Source organism: Mobula hypostoma, chromosome 2 (assembly GCF_963921235.1).
Source record: "Mobula hypostoma chromosome 2, sMobHyp1.1, whole genome shotgun sequence".
Lineage (NCBI taxonomy): Eukaryota > Metazoa > Chordata > Chondrichthyes > Myliobatiformes > Myliobatidae > Mobula > Mobula hypostoma.
Genome location: NC_086098.1, coordinates 226137110 through 226151254, shown reverse-complemented (window position 1 = coordinate 226151254; position 14145 = coordinate 226137110). Strand labels below are relative to the sequence as shown.

At 46.6% G+C, this 14145-nt stretch overlaps 1 protein-coding gene across 2 annotated transcripts in view; it reads right to left on the bottom strand.

Annotated features, from left to right (window-relative positions):
* LOC134342897 (piezo-type mechanosensitive ion channel component 2-like) overlaps nucleotides 1-14145 on the bottom strand; it is a 240104-nt gene that overhangs the window by 190403 nt on the left and 35556 nt on the right. For both annotated transcript variants that reach the window (XM_063041568.1, XM_063041569.1), the window contains exons 7-10: nucleotides 12808-13021; nucleotides 3956-4124; nucleotides 1882-1980; nucleotides 213-348 (exon numbers count right to left, since the gene is read on the bottom strand). In XM_063041568.1, coding sequence (XP_062897638.1) covers nucleotides 213-348; nucleotides 1882-1980; nucleotides 3956-4124; nucleotides 12808-13021 — 618 coding nt within the window. The remainder of the gene's footprint in view (nucleotides 1-212; nucleotides 349-1881; nucleotides 1981-3955; nucleotides 4125-12807; nucleotides 13022-14145) is intronic.

The window sequence follows — 14145 nt, the reverse complement described above, 5'->3', positions numbered from 1 at the left end:
ACAAACCACAGCACCTATGAATATCAGTTGACTAGCTGGAATGAGTTGTCAGTCGATAAACCCCAAACCCACACCACCCTGCTACACCAGGGCCAGTGACCACATAACATACTCAGTAAACCCGTGGTGATACTTTTTTTCCAGAGCCATGGTAATTATCCAAAACATTTCCCGTCACTTGCCCACGTTTTATTCTGGACTAAGAACTTTACCAGAGGCAGAGGAACAAGAAGTGTACTCTGGAGTGCAGTTCATCTGTACCGGCAGGCAGTTATTGTTCTCTTGTCGTACACGGAAGGGAACAGCCGAATCCACTGTCTGGTCACTTCCTGGATAAATCAATGGCTGCTGAAGTCAGAGGGAATATCAAAGTCAAGGCACTGGCTTGTCTTGGGCTGTACTGAAACCCAATCTCTAGTGTTACACGATATACAGAGATCAAAATCACTTAACAAGCTTATGGACACTACTCCTTGGGGTCCATTGGTACAATATTAACAAGTCTTAATCCATTCAAAATTAGGACTTTGGCCTGTCCTTAGTTTCCATGTCCAGGATCCATTCCAGTTAAACAGTAAAACACTGTTGACCAGAAGAGGCTGTGGGAATGCCTTCAGTGAAGGTGCCCCACCGGGAGGATAGGGAGCAAAAGTGACTCCTGGGTGAGGGAGGCAAGTGAAAGAGAGCTGAGGTGACGGAGTCAGGCGGAGGGGTCCTCTGGCAGAGGGATCTCAGTGAAGGAGCTCCCCGGTGGAGGGAGCGGGTTAGGGGGCTCTGGTCGAGGGAGCTAATTGAAGGAGCCCCCTGGCAGAGGGATCTCAGTGAAGGAGCTCCCCAGTGGAGGGAGCGGGTTAGGGGGCTCTGGTCGAGGGAGCTAATTGAAGGAGCCCCCTGGCAGAGGGATCTCAGTGAAGGAGCTCCCCAGTGGAGGGAGCGGGTTAGGGGCCCCTGGTCGAGGGAGCTAATTGAAGGAGCCCCCTGGCAGAGGGATCTCAGTGAAGGAGCTCCCCAGTGGAGGGAGCGGGTTAGGGGGCCCTGGTCGAGGGAGCTAATTGAAGGAGCCCCCTGGCAGAGGGATCCCAGTGAAGGAGCTCCCCAGTGGAGGGAGCGGGTTAGGGGGCCCTGGTCGAGGGAGCTAATTGAAGGAGCCCCCTGGCAGAGGGATCCCAGTGAAGGAGCTCCCCAGTGGAGGGAGCGGGTTAGGGGGCCCTGGTCGAGGGAGCTAATTGAAGGAGCCCCCTGGCAGAGGGATCCCAGTGAAGGAGCTCCCCAGTGGAGGGAGCGGGTTAGGGGGCCCTGGTCGAGGGAGCTAATTGAAGGAGCCCCCTGGCAGAGGGATCCCAGTGAAGGAGCTCCCCAGTGGAGGGAGCGGGTTAGGGGGCCCTGGTCGAGGGAGCTAATTGAAGGAGCCCCCTGGCAGAGGGATCCCAGTGAAGGAGCTCCCCAGTGGAGGGAGCGGGTTAGGGGGCCCTGGTCGAGGGAGCTAATTGAAGGAGCCCCCTGGCAGAGGGATCCCAGTGAAGGAGCTCCCCAGTGGAGGGAGCGGGTTAGGGGGCCGTGGTCGAGGGAGCTAATTGAAGGAGCCCCCTGGCAGAGGAAGCTGAATAAAAACTACTGGTGGAGGGAGCTGGGTGAAGAAAACGACTGGTGGGGGGACCCACCCGGCAGAGGGAGCCCCGTGAATGCCATGGGTGGAAGGAGCTGGCTGAAGACAACCCCTCCCCCCCCACCCCCACCGGAAGGAACTGGCGACAACAACTGTTCTTTTGGCCATACTTTTCGGTCAGCTTCTAGTGGGACAGGAATGAGCGGAAGTGTCATTCATTTTGATGACCATGAATGACGTGAATGAACTGCACACAACGGATTTGGTTTACTGACCTCTTTGTTCTCACCATCCACCACCTGCAAGCTTGCTTCGGCATCGACGTTGTCCGTCTGCTTTTGCACGGAGCTGAGTTCCATCCTTGGACATCCAGCCTTTAAATAATCGGCAACAGTGAAACCTCCACGTCATTAGACCATTGCATTACACGTTCTACATTTTGATATAGCTATTATACTGTATATTGCAAGTAAGCATGTACCGCCTACTTTATTTACAGTACTGTGCAAAAGTCATAGGCAGATGTAAAAAAATTCTGTAAAGCATGAATGCTTTCAAAAATAATGAATTGAAAAGTTCCTAAGTATCAAAAAATTTACCTTAGAAAACCAAAACAAATCAATATTTGGTGTGACCTCCCTTTGCCTTTCAAACTGTGTCAATTCTGTTAGGTACCCTGCTTTATAACAAGATTGGCTGGTAGATTGTTCCAAGCATCTTGGCAAGCTGGCCATAGTTCTTCTGTAGGCTTTGGCTGGCTCGCTTGCTTCTCTCTCTCCAGGTAATCCCAGACATCCTCCATGATGCTGAGATCTGTGGAGGTCGTACCATCTGAAACCAGACAGAAAAAGAATCTAGGGTGCCTAAGACTTTTGCACAATACTCTTTGTATTTAGAAATACAGCACAGTAACAAGCCTGTCCAGCCCAACGAACCTGCGCTGCCCGAGTACACCCATGTGACCAATTAACCTATTAACCCTTACGTCTTCAAAATGTGAGGAGAATGTACGAACAGACAGCAAGGGGAATTGAACCCCGGTCACTGGTACTATAATAGCAATACACTGACCGCTATGCTAACATGAGCAAGTCAGGCACAGTTTAATTTGAAAGATTGTAGAAAGGTTTCTATCTGAAGGTAAAATAATCAGGAAAATGCATTAGTTTCTTTCTTGGGCCAGGTAAGGTTCGCACTGTGCTGCAGTGCCTGGGAGATGAGAAGATCTGGGGTTTAACCTTGGTCAGTGTTGAGTTAATCAATTTTACCATGACTGAGCAAGCAGGTCCCTGGGCTACAAATTCAGCCAGCCTCCCTGAAAGGGTGTGGGGCATGGTGATCTGCTCGTGTTCGTCTGTGCACTGATGCACGTTACAGCTGAAGGGAATGTGGATCAATTATCCAAGGTGACAGTGTACCTGAGAAATGTTACACCCCAAAACCTCAGGAACATTCATCCTTTTCTGCAAAATGCAAGCTAAGCCCATGAATTATTGTAGGCAGTTTCAATGCCAGACATCCCACCCTGTGAAAACTCATTTCAGGGAGGTAGCACCATCAATTTGCGGGAGACTCCCGGAACTTCTGGGAGAGGTGGGATGTCTACAATAGAGTAGCCCCTTAGTGGCTAGCCAACTAGTTTAAATAACGTTAGCTATGCTAATGAACGAATGACACCTGTTAAACTCACCTCAACATGTCTTTTACAGTCTTAACCCACCATGGGCAATAGAAAAGTCACTGTTGCAAACAGTGCAGCGAGCAACACTGTCATTATTTTTGACCCCTATTAGGCAGGGGTACACTTTAGGGTAGTCTGGAGCGACGTACGTTTTATATTTTCTTTTTTTGGAACACTCTACCATGGCATGCTCTCTCTCCCTCTCTCGCTCTCTCTCTCGTGGTCGCACTCTCTCTCCCTCTCTCTCTCTCGTGGTCGCACTCGCTCTCTCTCTCTCTTTCATGGTCACTCTCGTGCTCACTCTCTCTCATGCTCTCTCTTGCTCTCTCTTTCTCGCTGTCGTGCGCTCTTGCTCGCTCGCTCTTAAAAAAATTGATTTCTGGGATATTGTATATAATTTGCAGACATCAGGGAGCCACTATCAATATGCAGGAGACTCCCGGAACTTCCAGGAGAGGTGAGATGTCTACAGTGCCAAGTTTCTGTACATTAATGACAATTACAAAACTAATGTGGTTCTCATTACACTGGCTCTGTAACCCTCAGACCACCACGGTGAAATAAACAAGCTCACACGGGCCCTTCGGCAGGGATGGGTTGCAGTGCACAACAGCTGTGGGGAACAGCACTCAAAGGCCTTGCCAACGCTCTCACAATGCTACAATTACCCCAGATTCTTCGCTGAGGAGAAGGTGTCGAGTTATAGTTGCGACGGTGAAGTACAGAATGAGGAGGGCAATGGGGTTCAGGAGGACCGGCCAGTGAAGCCCTGGGTGGGTCATTAATTGCCACGGTTCCGAGAGGTCGTTGTGAATCACCGCCGTCAATCCAAACAATCTGGATCAAGAGAAAGGACAAATTAACCATGAACAATGCGCTCAAAGTAAGAGCAGACGTAGCCAAGTTATTGGATAGTGGCTGTTATGTACAATTCTGCTCCATGCTTTCTATCAATCCAGCATCACGACTGTTCTAGACTTACAGTAAATTCTGTGTGATCCACTGATTCTTGATTCCACTTCCAGTTCTAACCACACCTTTCCTGGGAAAGCGGTTAAATTTGTACATCTATCACCTCATCTTGAACCCACCCACCACCACTACAACCAGCAGACGAAACAAACCAAGGGCTATGTTTCAGGAGGAATTCTGAAATGCACAAATTGGAGGTGCTTTCTTCATCATACAAGGCAGTAGAAGCCAAAAGGCACTGCTTTTGTAGCTGCACCGTAGAAAGCGTCATAACCAGATGGTCTGCCTGTGACCACAAGAAACTATGGATACAGCTCATCATATCATGGAAACCAGCCTCCCCTCCATGGACTCTGCTTACATTTCTTGCTGCCTTGGAAAAGCAGCCAGCATTATCAAAGACCCCTCCCACATCAGACAATTGCTCTTCTCCCCTCTCCCATTGGGTAGAAGGTGAAAGCACACACACTAGGCTCATGGATAGCTTCTATCCTGCTGTTATAAGAGTGATCTCCTAGTGTGTTAAGATGGACTCTTGTCCTCACAACCTAGGTTAATGTTGAGTGCCTTTTCACTATGTCTTATAAAAAATAACAATTAACTTAGAGTGGATCAAATAATTTATTTTACTTGCAGCAAAGGAAGACTAGCATCGCACAAGAGCTGGTGATAGTTTCAAAGAAAGAAACAGCATATAAACTCCTTTATACCCAAGTACAGCTTTAAGAGTTTAATTGAGTTTAAGAGCCGAGAGGTAATGTTACAGCTATATAGGACCCTGGTCAGGCCCCAGTTGGAGTACTGTGCTCCACTACAGGAAGGATGTGGAAACTATAGAAAGAGTACAGAGGACAGTTACAAGGATGTTGCCTGGATTGGGGAGCATGCCTTATGAGAATAGGTTGAGTGTACTCAGCCTTTTCTCTTTGGAACGGTGGAGGATGAGAGATGACCTGATAGAGGTGTAGAAGATGATGAAAGGCATTGATCGTGTGGATAGTCAGAGGCTTTTTCTCAGGGCTGAAATGACTAATATGAGAGGGCACAGTTTTAAGGTGCTTGGAAGTAGGGACAGAGGAGATGTCAGTGGTAAGTTTTTCACAGCAAGTGGTGAGTGCATGGAATGGGCTGCCGGCAATGGAGGTGGAAGCGGATATGATAGGGTCTTTTAAGAGACTCCTGGATAGGTACATGGAGCTTAGAAAAATGGAGGGTTATGGGTAACCTGAGGTAATTTCTAAAGTAAGTACATGTTTAGCACAGCATTGTGGGCCAAAGGGCCTGTATTGTGCTGTAGGTTTTCTATGTTTCTATGCTTTTAAGTCAAGGATATTCTGCAAGTCTTTTTAACTAGTGTACTTGACATTCTTCCAGTCATCAAATCTGCAGGTCTGCAGTTTGTCAAGGTCTCAGAGTCCATCGACAATGTTGCACGAACACTATTAACAAAGCACTGGTACAATACAGGTTCCGTTTTGTTACAGACAACAATGCCATTTTGTTACTACGAGAAAACTGCATTTACACAAAGCCTCCTTTCTGTCATTTCATGACAAACTACATTTCACCAAATACAGTAATTGAAATATGCATATATATGAATATAAAGCAATGATGCAGTTTCAAAGCCCTACCCAAAATTCCCTTTTCATCTCTCCACTTCCACAAGTACCCATTCCTTTCATTAATATCCTCTCCTTCGTACTGTTAGTTCACACAAAAATTGTAAAAGAATAATAATCATTATTACAATACCAATAGTTTTACCAAAATGCAGAATAGATGCCATCCTTTCACCTCCTGGAGTGTAATAGCTGTAATGCAGATCTCCTACTTTCTTAATCTCTTTCGTAGAATCTCAGATATGGTTGGTAAGTTAGTTATATTTTCAGATTCATCAACTATGTAAGTACATCAACACAAGTCCCCCTTTTTCTGATTGAATAAAATCCAAAGCCATTCTGTTCTGTAATGCTACTGGACGAACAGCCATCAGTCCTGCTGACACCTATGATCAAAGGCATAGGTGGTTTCATTCGCTATTTTCTCCAAAGCTGATGCCATATTAATCAGTTCCCAGGACAGTCTAGCAGTCCCATATCCCGGAAAGGCAATTATCCTGAATCTCTCAGCCTTTGGTGCCATCAGATCAGAGGGTGAACAGAAAAAATAGGAGCAGGAGTCAGCCACCTGGCCTGTCGAGCCTGCTCTGCTATTCAATAAGATCATGGCAGATCTGGCCATGGACTCATCTCCACCTACCTGCCTTTCCCCCATAATCCTTAATTCCCCTACTATGCACAACATCTATCTGACCTTGCCTTAAATATACAGTATTTACTGAGGTAGCCTCCACTGCTTCAATGGGCAGAGAATTCCACAGACTCACCATTCCAGATAAAAAGAAAAATCTACAGCACATTACAGGCCCTTTGGCCCACAATGTTGTGCCGACCATGTAACCTACTCTAGAAGCTGCCTAGAATTTCCCTATTGCATTCTCTGGGAAGCTTTCCTGCCTCTATCTTATCTATCCCTTTCATAACTATATATGTTTCTATAAGATCTCCTCTCATCCTTCTGACTTCCAGCGAGTATAGTCCCTGGAGACTCAATCTTTCCTTACGGTCCAACCCCCTTATCCCTGGAATCAACCTGGTGAGCCTCCTCTGCACCACCTCCTAAGCCAGTATATCCTTCCTCAAGTATGGAGACCAGAACTGCATGCAGTACTCCAGATGCAGCCTCACCAGTGCCCTGTACAGTTGCAGCATAACCTCCCTGCTCTTAAATTCAATTCCTCCAGCAATGAAGGCCAACATTCCATTTGCCTTCCTGATAGCCTGCTGCACCTGCAAACCACCCTTTTGTGATTCATGCACAAGCACTCCCAAGTCCCTCTGCACAGATGCATGCATCAATCTTTTACCATTTAAATAATAATCTGATCTTCCATTTTCCCTTCCGAAGTAGATGACCTTGCATTTACCAACACTGTACTCCATCTGCCAGACCCTTGCCCATTCACTTAGCCTATCTATATCTCTCTACAGACTCTCTGTATCTACTGCACAATTTGCTTTTCCCCTCAATTTAGTGTCATCAGCAAACTTAGGCACACTATACTCGGTCCCCTCTTCCAAATTGTTAATGTATATTGTGAACAGCTGCGAGCCCAGCACTGACCCCTGCGACACACCGTTCACCACTGATTGCCAACCAGAGTAACACCCATATATCCCAACTCTCTGCTTTCTATTAGTTAACCAAACCTCTATCCACACTCATACATCATCCCCAACTCTATGCAACCTTTTCTTATGGATAAGACTTTTATGCAGCACTTTATCAATCGCCTTCTGTAAATCCAAGTAAATAATGTCCATCTGTTCCCTTCTATCCACTGTACTCATTATATCCTCAAAGAGTTCCAGTAAGTTTGTCAAACAGGACCTGCCTTTGCTGAATCCATGCTGCATCTGCCTGATGGATCCATTTCTTTCCAGATGCCTCGCTATATCTTCTTTATGCATAGCTTCAATCATTTTCCCAACTACAGATATTGAAGTAACTGGCCGATAGTCACCTGCCTTTGCCTACATCCTTTTTTGAACAATGGCGTGACATTCACTGTCCTCCGATCCGTCGGAACCTGCCTGGAGTCCAGAGGATTTTGGTAAATCATCACCGTAGCCTTCACTATAACTTCTGCCATTTCTTTCATCAGAACCAGGGGAATTGTCTATCATCAGGCCCGCAAGTTTGCTCAGCACTACCTCTTTAGTGATCCCTGTTGTATCGAGGTCCTCTGCTCCCATCTTATCCATAACCTATTGAGGTAGTAGCACCAAGTGTCACATGTAGGGCACTACGTAGGCAAGATAACAGAAGCCCTTCCAGGGCCATGGCTCTCTCTACTTCCCTCTTACTTGGGGGGATATACCCAGCAGCCAAGGATAGGCCTGGTAACCACATACCCAGCAGCCAGGGATAGGCCTGGTAACCACATACCCAGCAGCCAGGGATAGGCCTGGTAACCACATACCCAGCAGCCAGGGATAGGCCTGGTAACCACATACCCAGCAGCCAGGGATAGGACTGGTAACCACATACCCAGCAGCCAAGGATAGGCCTGGTAACCACATACCCAGCAGCCAGGGGTAGGCCTGGTAACCACATACCCAGCGGCCAGGGATAGGCCTGGTAACCACATACCCAATAAGTGCTGTACAATGGACAGAGGACTGAAACTTTACAGTTCCTTACATGTACCTGTACTGCTCCCCAGATAGGGGCCTTGTCCTTTCAGTTGCAGTTAAAGTGGCCTGATGCCAGCAGTCTGGTTCCAGAAACAACCATCTGAATCCCTCTCTCAATCATTTAGGAACCATCAGTGTCTAGAATCAAATCTTTGGCAGAGTAATAAACAACAGGATGCTGTAGTTCTCCATGTTCTCGAATTAAGACTTCCATCATATGTTTCTCATTGGCATACAGGGTGAATTATCCAGCTGTATCAGGGATTGATGCTGATGCGAGAAAGCTGTTCTTGGACTACAATTTAGCATTCAACACCATAATTCCCTCCAGGCTCGACAAGAAGCTCAGAGACCTCGGCCTTCACCCTGCCTTGTGCAGCTGGATCCTGGACTTCCTGTCAGATCGCCGGCAGGTGATAAGAGTGGACTCCCTCACCTCTGTCCCTTTGACCCTCAACACACGAACCCCTCAAGGCTGAGTCTTAGCCCCCTCCTTTACTCTCTGTATATCCATGACTGTATCACCACCCACAGCTCCAATCTGCTAATTAAATGTGCTGACGATACTGCACTGATTGGCCTAATCTCAAATAATAATGAGGCAACCTACAGGGAAGAAATCATCACCCTGACACAGTGGTGTCAAGAAAACAATCTCTCCCTCAATGTCACAAAAACAAAGGGGCTGGTTGTGGACTACAGGAGGGATGGAGACAGGCTGACCCTTATTGAGGATGAACAGCTTTAAGTTCCTCGGCATACACATCACCAAGGATCTCATGTGGTCTGTACATACCAGTTCAGCGCCTCTTTCACCTCAGACAGTTGAAGAAGTTTGGTATGGGTCCCCAAGTCCCAGGGACTTTCTACAGAGGCACAATTGAGAGCATCCTGACTGGCTGCATCACTGCCTGGTATGGGAACTGTACTTCCCTCAATCGCAGGACTCTGCAGAGAGTGGAGCAGATAGCCCAGTGCATCTGTAGATGTGAACTTCCCACTATTCAGGACATTTACAGAGACAGGAGCGAAAAAAGGGTCCGGAGGATTATTGGGGACCCAAGTCATCCAACTGTTCCAGTTGCTACCTTCCAGGAAGTGGTACCGCAGCATAAAAGCCAGGACCAACAGGCTCCGGGACAGCTTCTTCCACCAGGCCATCAGACTGATTAATTCATGCTGATACAATTGTATTTCTATGCTATATTGATTGTCCTGTTGTACATACTATTTCTTACAATTTACTATAAATTGCACATTGCACATTTAGACAGAGTTGTAATGTAAAGATTTTTGCTCCTCATGTACGTGAAGGAAGTAAGAAAAAAAGTCAATTCAATTCAATTTGATTGCCAGGATGCCCTCTCCCGTGCATCTGTAGAATGATGTGAGTATAGATGTGTATGGTCCACCTCTCTTCATCCTCCTCAGAGAGTAGAGGAATTTGGTGAGCTTTCCTGATTGTGTATAATGTGTCCTGGGATCATGAGAGGTTGTGTGAGATGTCCACTCCCAGGAGGTTGAAAATACTCGCAGTTTCCACTGCTGTGTTGCCAATGTAAAGACAGGTGTGGGTGGTGCAAGCTCTCCTGAAGATGATAACCATCCCCTTTGTCTTGTTAATATTGAGGCAACAGGCCTCGAGCTCTTCCACTTCCTCTCTGTAAACTGTCTCATCGTTGTTAGAAGATTGAGGGCGGATCTTATTGAAACGTATAAAATTCTAAAGGGATAGGATAGGCTAGATGCAGGAAGATTGTTCCCGATGTTGGGGAAGTCCAGAACGAGGGGTCACAGTTTGAGGATAAAAGGGAAGCCTTTTAGGACCGAGATGAGGAAAAACTTCTTCACACAGAGAGTGGTGAATCTGTGGAATTCTCTGCCACAGGAAACAGTTGAGGCCAGTTCATTGGCTATATTTAAGAGGGAGTTAAATATGGCCCTTGTGGCTAAAGGGATCAGGGGGTATAGAGAGAAGGCAGGTACAGGGTTCTGAGTTGGATGATCAGCCATGATCGTACTGACTGGCGGTGCAGGCTCAAAGGGCTGAATGGCCTACTCCTACACTTATTTTCTATGTTTCTATGAACCCCACCACTGTTGTTTCATTGGTGAACTTGACGATGTGACAGCTCGGGTGTTTGGCTGTGTAGTCACGTATGAGCAGACTGTACAACAGCACACAGCCCTGGGGGGGGGTGGGGGACACCCGTGTTGAGGATGAAGGGGAGGGAGGAGCTGTTGTGCATTCTGACTACAAGAGGTCTGCTGGTTAGGAACGCAACACCCAGTTGCACAGTGGTGTGTTTAGACCGAGGAGTAGGAATATGTCACCAAGGTTTGGGAGACAATTGTGTTGAATGTTGAATTGAAATCCAGAAACAGCATTCAGACGTAAGTGTCCTTAGTTCCTAGGTGTGTCAGGGCCAGGCGCATGACAGAGTCTATGGTATCTGTCAAGAAGCAATTGTGTCAGTAAACATATTGGTTAGTGTCCAATGTGGCAGGATGTGTGCCATTACCAGCTGTTCAAAGCACTTCCTGGTGACTGGCGATCGGTGCCATCGAGCGGTCGGCGTTTAGCTGTGTTATTACTTCTCCCTTGTGTATCTCAATTCACTGCTGTAATGAAATGATCTGTATAGATGGTTTGCAAAACAAAGTTTTTCACAGTACTTCATTCATGGGACAATAATAAATCACTTCCCTTCAACTAAAACATTGTTGCAGTCTTATTGCGTGAGGTTATCAAGGAATATGGATTAAAATCAGGGGAATGGACCGCAAGTCAATTACAGGCTTGATTCAATTAAGTGTCAGAGTAGGATATGGATATTGAATAGCGTTTTCCTTTTCTCCTTCTGGTACTTGAAATAGGAAGTGAACACCTTTAATTTACTCATCTCAGTGGGTATTCTGAGTATCCTTCGATAACCCTTCTCAGCTCCCTTGCCATCCCACTTACTACCCCCAGCCCCAAAGCCATATGTCACTGACTGTGTCACTCTTCATCCTATCCACTTCCTTTCCAGTGTCACCTAGTAACTTCTCCCCATGATGGCTGGGTTTACTGCCTGTGTCTATAAACAGAAGAGATTCTGCAGATTCCAGAGCAATGCACACAAAATGCTGGAGAAACTCAGCAGGTCAGGCAACATCTATGGAAATAAACAGTCACCATTTCAGGTCAAGACCCCACATTTGGACCGGAAAGGAAGGGGGAAGATACCAGAATAAGAAGTTGGGGAGGAGGGGATGAAGGACAGGCAAGGGGTGATAGGTGAAGCCAGATGGGTGGGGGAGGGAGGATGAAGTAAGAAGCTGGGAGTTGATAGGTGGAAAAGGCTAGAGAAGAAAGGATCTGATAGGATCCTTTATCACAAGACAAGACAAAGGAGTAGAGGTAGGCCATTCGGCCCATCAAGTCTGCTCCGCAGATTCCCCCATGAACTAAACTATTCACCCATCTAGTTCCAATTTCCAGCTTTTTCCCCATATCCCTTGATACCCTGACTAATTAGATACCTGTCAATCTCCTCCTTAAACACCCTCAATGATCGGGCCTCCACAGCTGTATGTGGCAACGAATTCCACAAATCCATGACCCTCTGGCTAAAAAAATTTCTCCTCATCTCTGCTTTAACTGGGTACCCTCTAATTTTAAGACTATGGCCTCTTGTCCTGGACTCAGCCACCAAAGGAAACAACCTTTTCACATCTACTCTGTCCAACCTTTATACTTTATAAATCAAAGTATTGAGTATAAGAGTTGAAATGTTATGGTGAGGTTGTATAAGGCATTGGTGAGGTCGAATCTGGAGTATTGTGTACAGTTTTGGTCACCAAATTACAGGAAGGATATAAATAAGGTTGAAAGAGTGCAGAGAAGGTTTACAAGGATGCTGCCGGGACTTGAGAAAGTGAGTTACAGAGAAAGGTTGAATAGGTTGGAGCGTAGGAGAATGAGGGGAGATTTGATAAAATTATGATGGGTATGGATAGAGTGAGTGCAAGCAGGTTTTTTCCACTGAGGCTAGGGGAGGAAAAAACACAGAGGACATGGGTTAAGGATGAAGGGAGAAAGGTTTAAAGGGAACATTAGGGGGGGGCTTCTTCACATAGAGAGTGGTGGGAGAGAGCTGTAAAGCGATTGTGCTAACCACTAGGCAACCAAGCTGTCCCAGTTTTTCTCTAAAGAAAGTAGCCTTCTTTTCCTTCACACTTGACAGGGTGGATGCTCTATTATTATGAATGGTGTAACAATTTCCCTACAAACATTGCAGCCTCACCTCATCCAAAAATTGTTGGGTGGGAGTAGCCCCTGGAAGAGTGGCAGCTGGTAGATGTAGATCAGGACCAGGTGTCCACCACTGAAGAACAACATCAACAGGCACAAGTGTCTGAAGAAGAAGAGGCCATAGAATCGAGCACATGCCCACCAGGACCCCAAGCCCAGGAAGGTGAAGAAGTAAACTGCAGAGAGGACAGATGGGTGTACAATACCTAGAAGAGAGAGATAACAATCCTCACATCACTCTCCACTCTCCACTACTTCCATCCTACCATCACACACATCTTTATCACCCCCTCCATAGCAAAGAGTCCTCACCCTATCCCAAGCGTCAACCAATCATCCAGATTAACTGCTCACAATCTCAAGTGTAGTAAACTGAAATGGCTGTAGGCATTAGTGACTACACACATTGCAGCTTCACTATCAGCTTTCAAATCTATTGGGACTTCCCAAGTTTGTGAAAAGTCTTGATCGAAGTACAAGTAATTTCTTTTATCACGGGTTCTTACTGTCCGTATCTGCTCCAGAAGTTCCTTTCCCCTATCTCCATGTCCTTAGTCACACACTTCAATCAGCCACACACCAGCCACTCCAGGTTTCCCTGATGCCATCGGAAAAGAGCTCTACATGTTTGGAGTGCACTAGAGTATGTGAAGTCTGCTGCTCTAGAGTTCCCCTTGTGAAGGCAGGGCAGGTGAAATAAACAGAACGAGAAGGACCCAGCATCCTGCAATTTATATGGACCTGAGGAAGAGAGGGTCAATACAAGCCGTTGCTGCCCAGCTATATGGGGACAGCACCAGCACCTTGACCGAGAAGGTAGGATTGAGGGTTGATAAGGGAAATGTGGTTAATGTGACTAACCTGGGGCCTTACTAAAGATAATATGCTCATCAGCAAGATTGAGACCCTACCCATGGAATAAGAGCGGCAGCAGCAACAAGGAATTCCTGAGGCTGGGATGGAGCCCAGAGAGTTGTGATAAATGTTTGCTCTTCAGGCTGAGGAAAGCAGATACTGCTCTTCCCAGCTGGTGTTGCTTGGACCACCCTTCTTCCTGATAATATATTAATGATTTGGCGTTAGAGGAAGCAATTTTGAAACTTACAGGCACCACTAAACCTGAAGTACAGCCAACAGCAGGGAGGATAGTGACAGACTTCAAGAGGACTGAGATAGGTTGATGAAAATGGGAAGACAAGGCGGGTATGCAGTAATGCTTTCTGTGAGGGAGGGGAACAGGCACGTTGCTATAATGAGGACAATTCCAAATGAGTGCAAAAACAGGAGGGCCTTCACAACCTGTTAAAGGTGGAAAAGCTGATTGAAAATA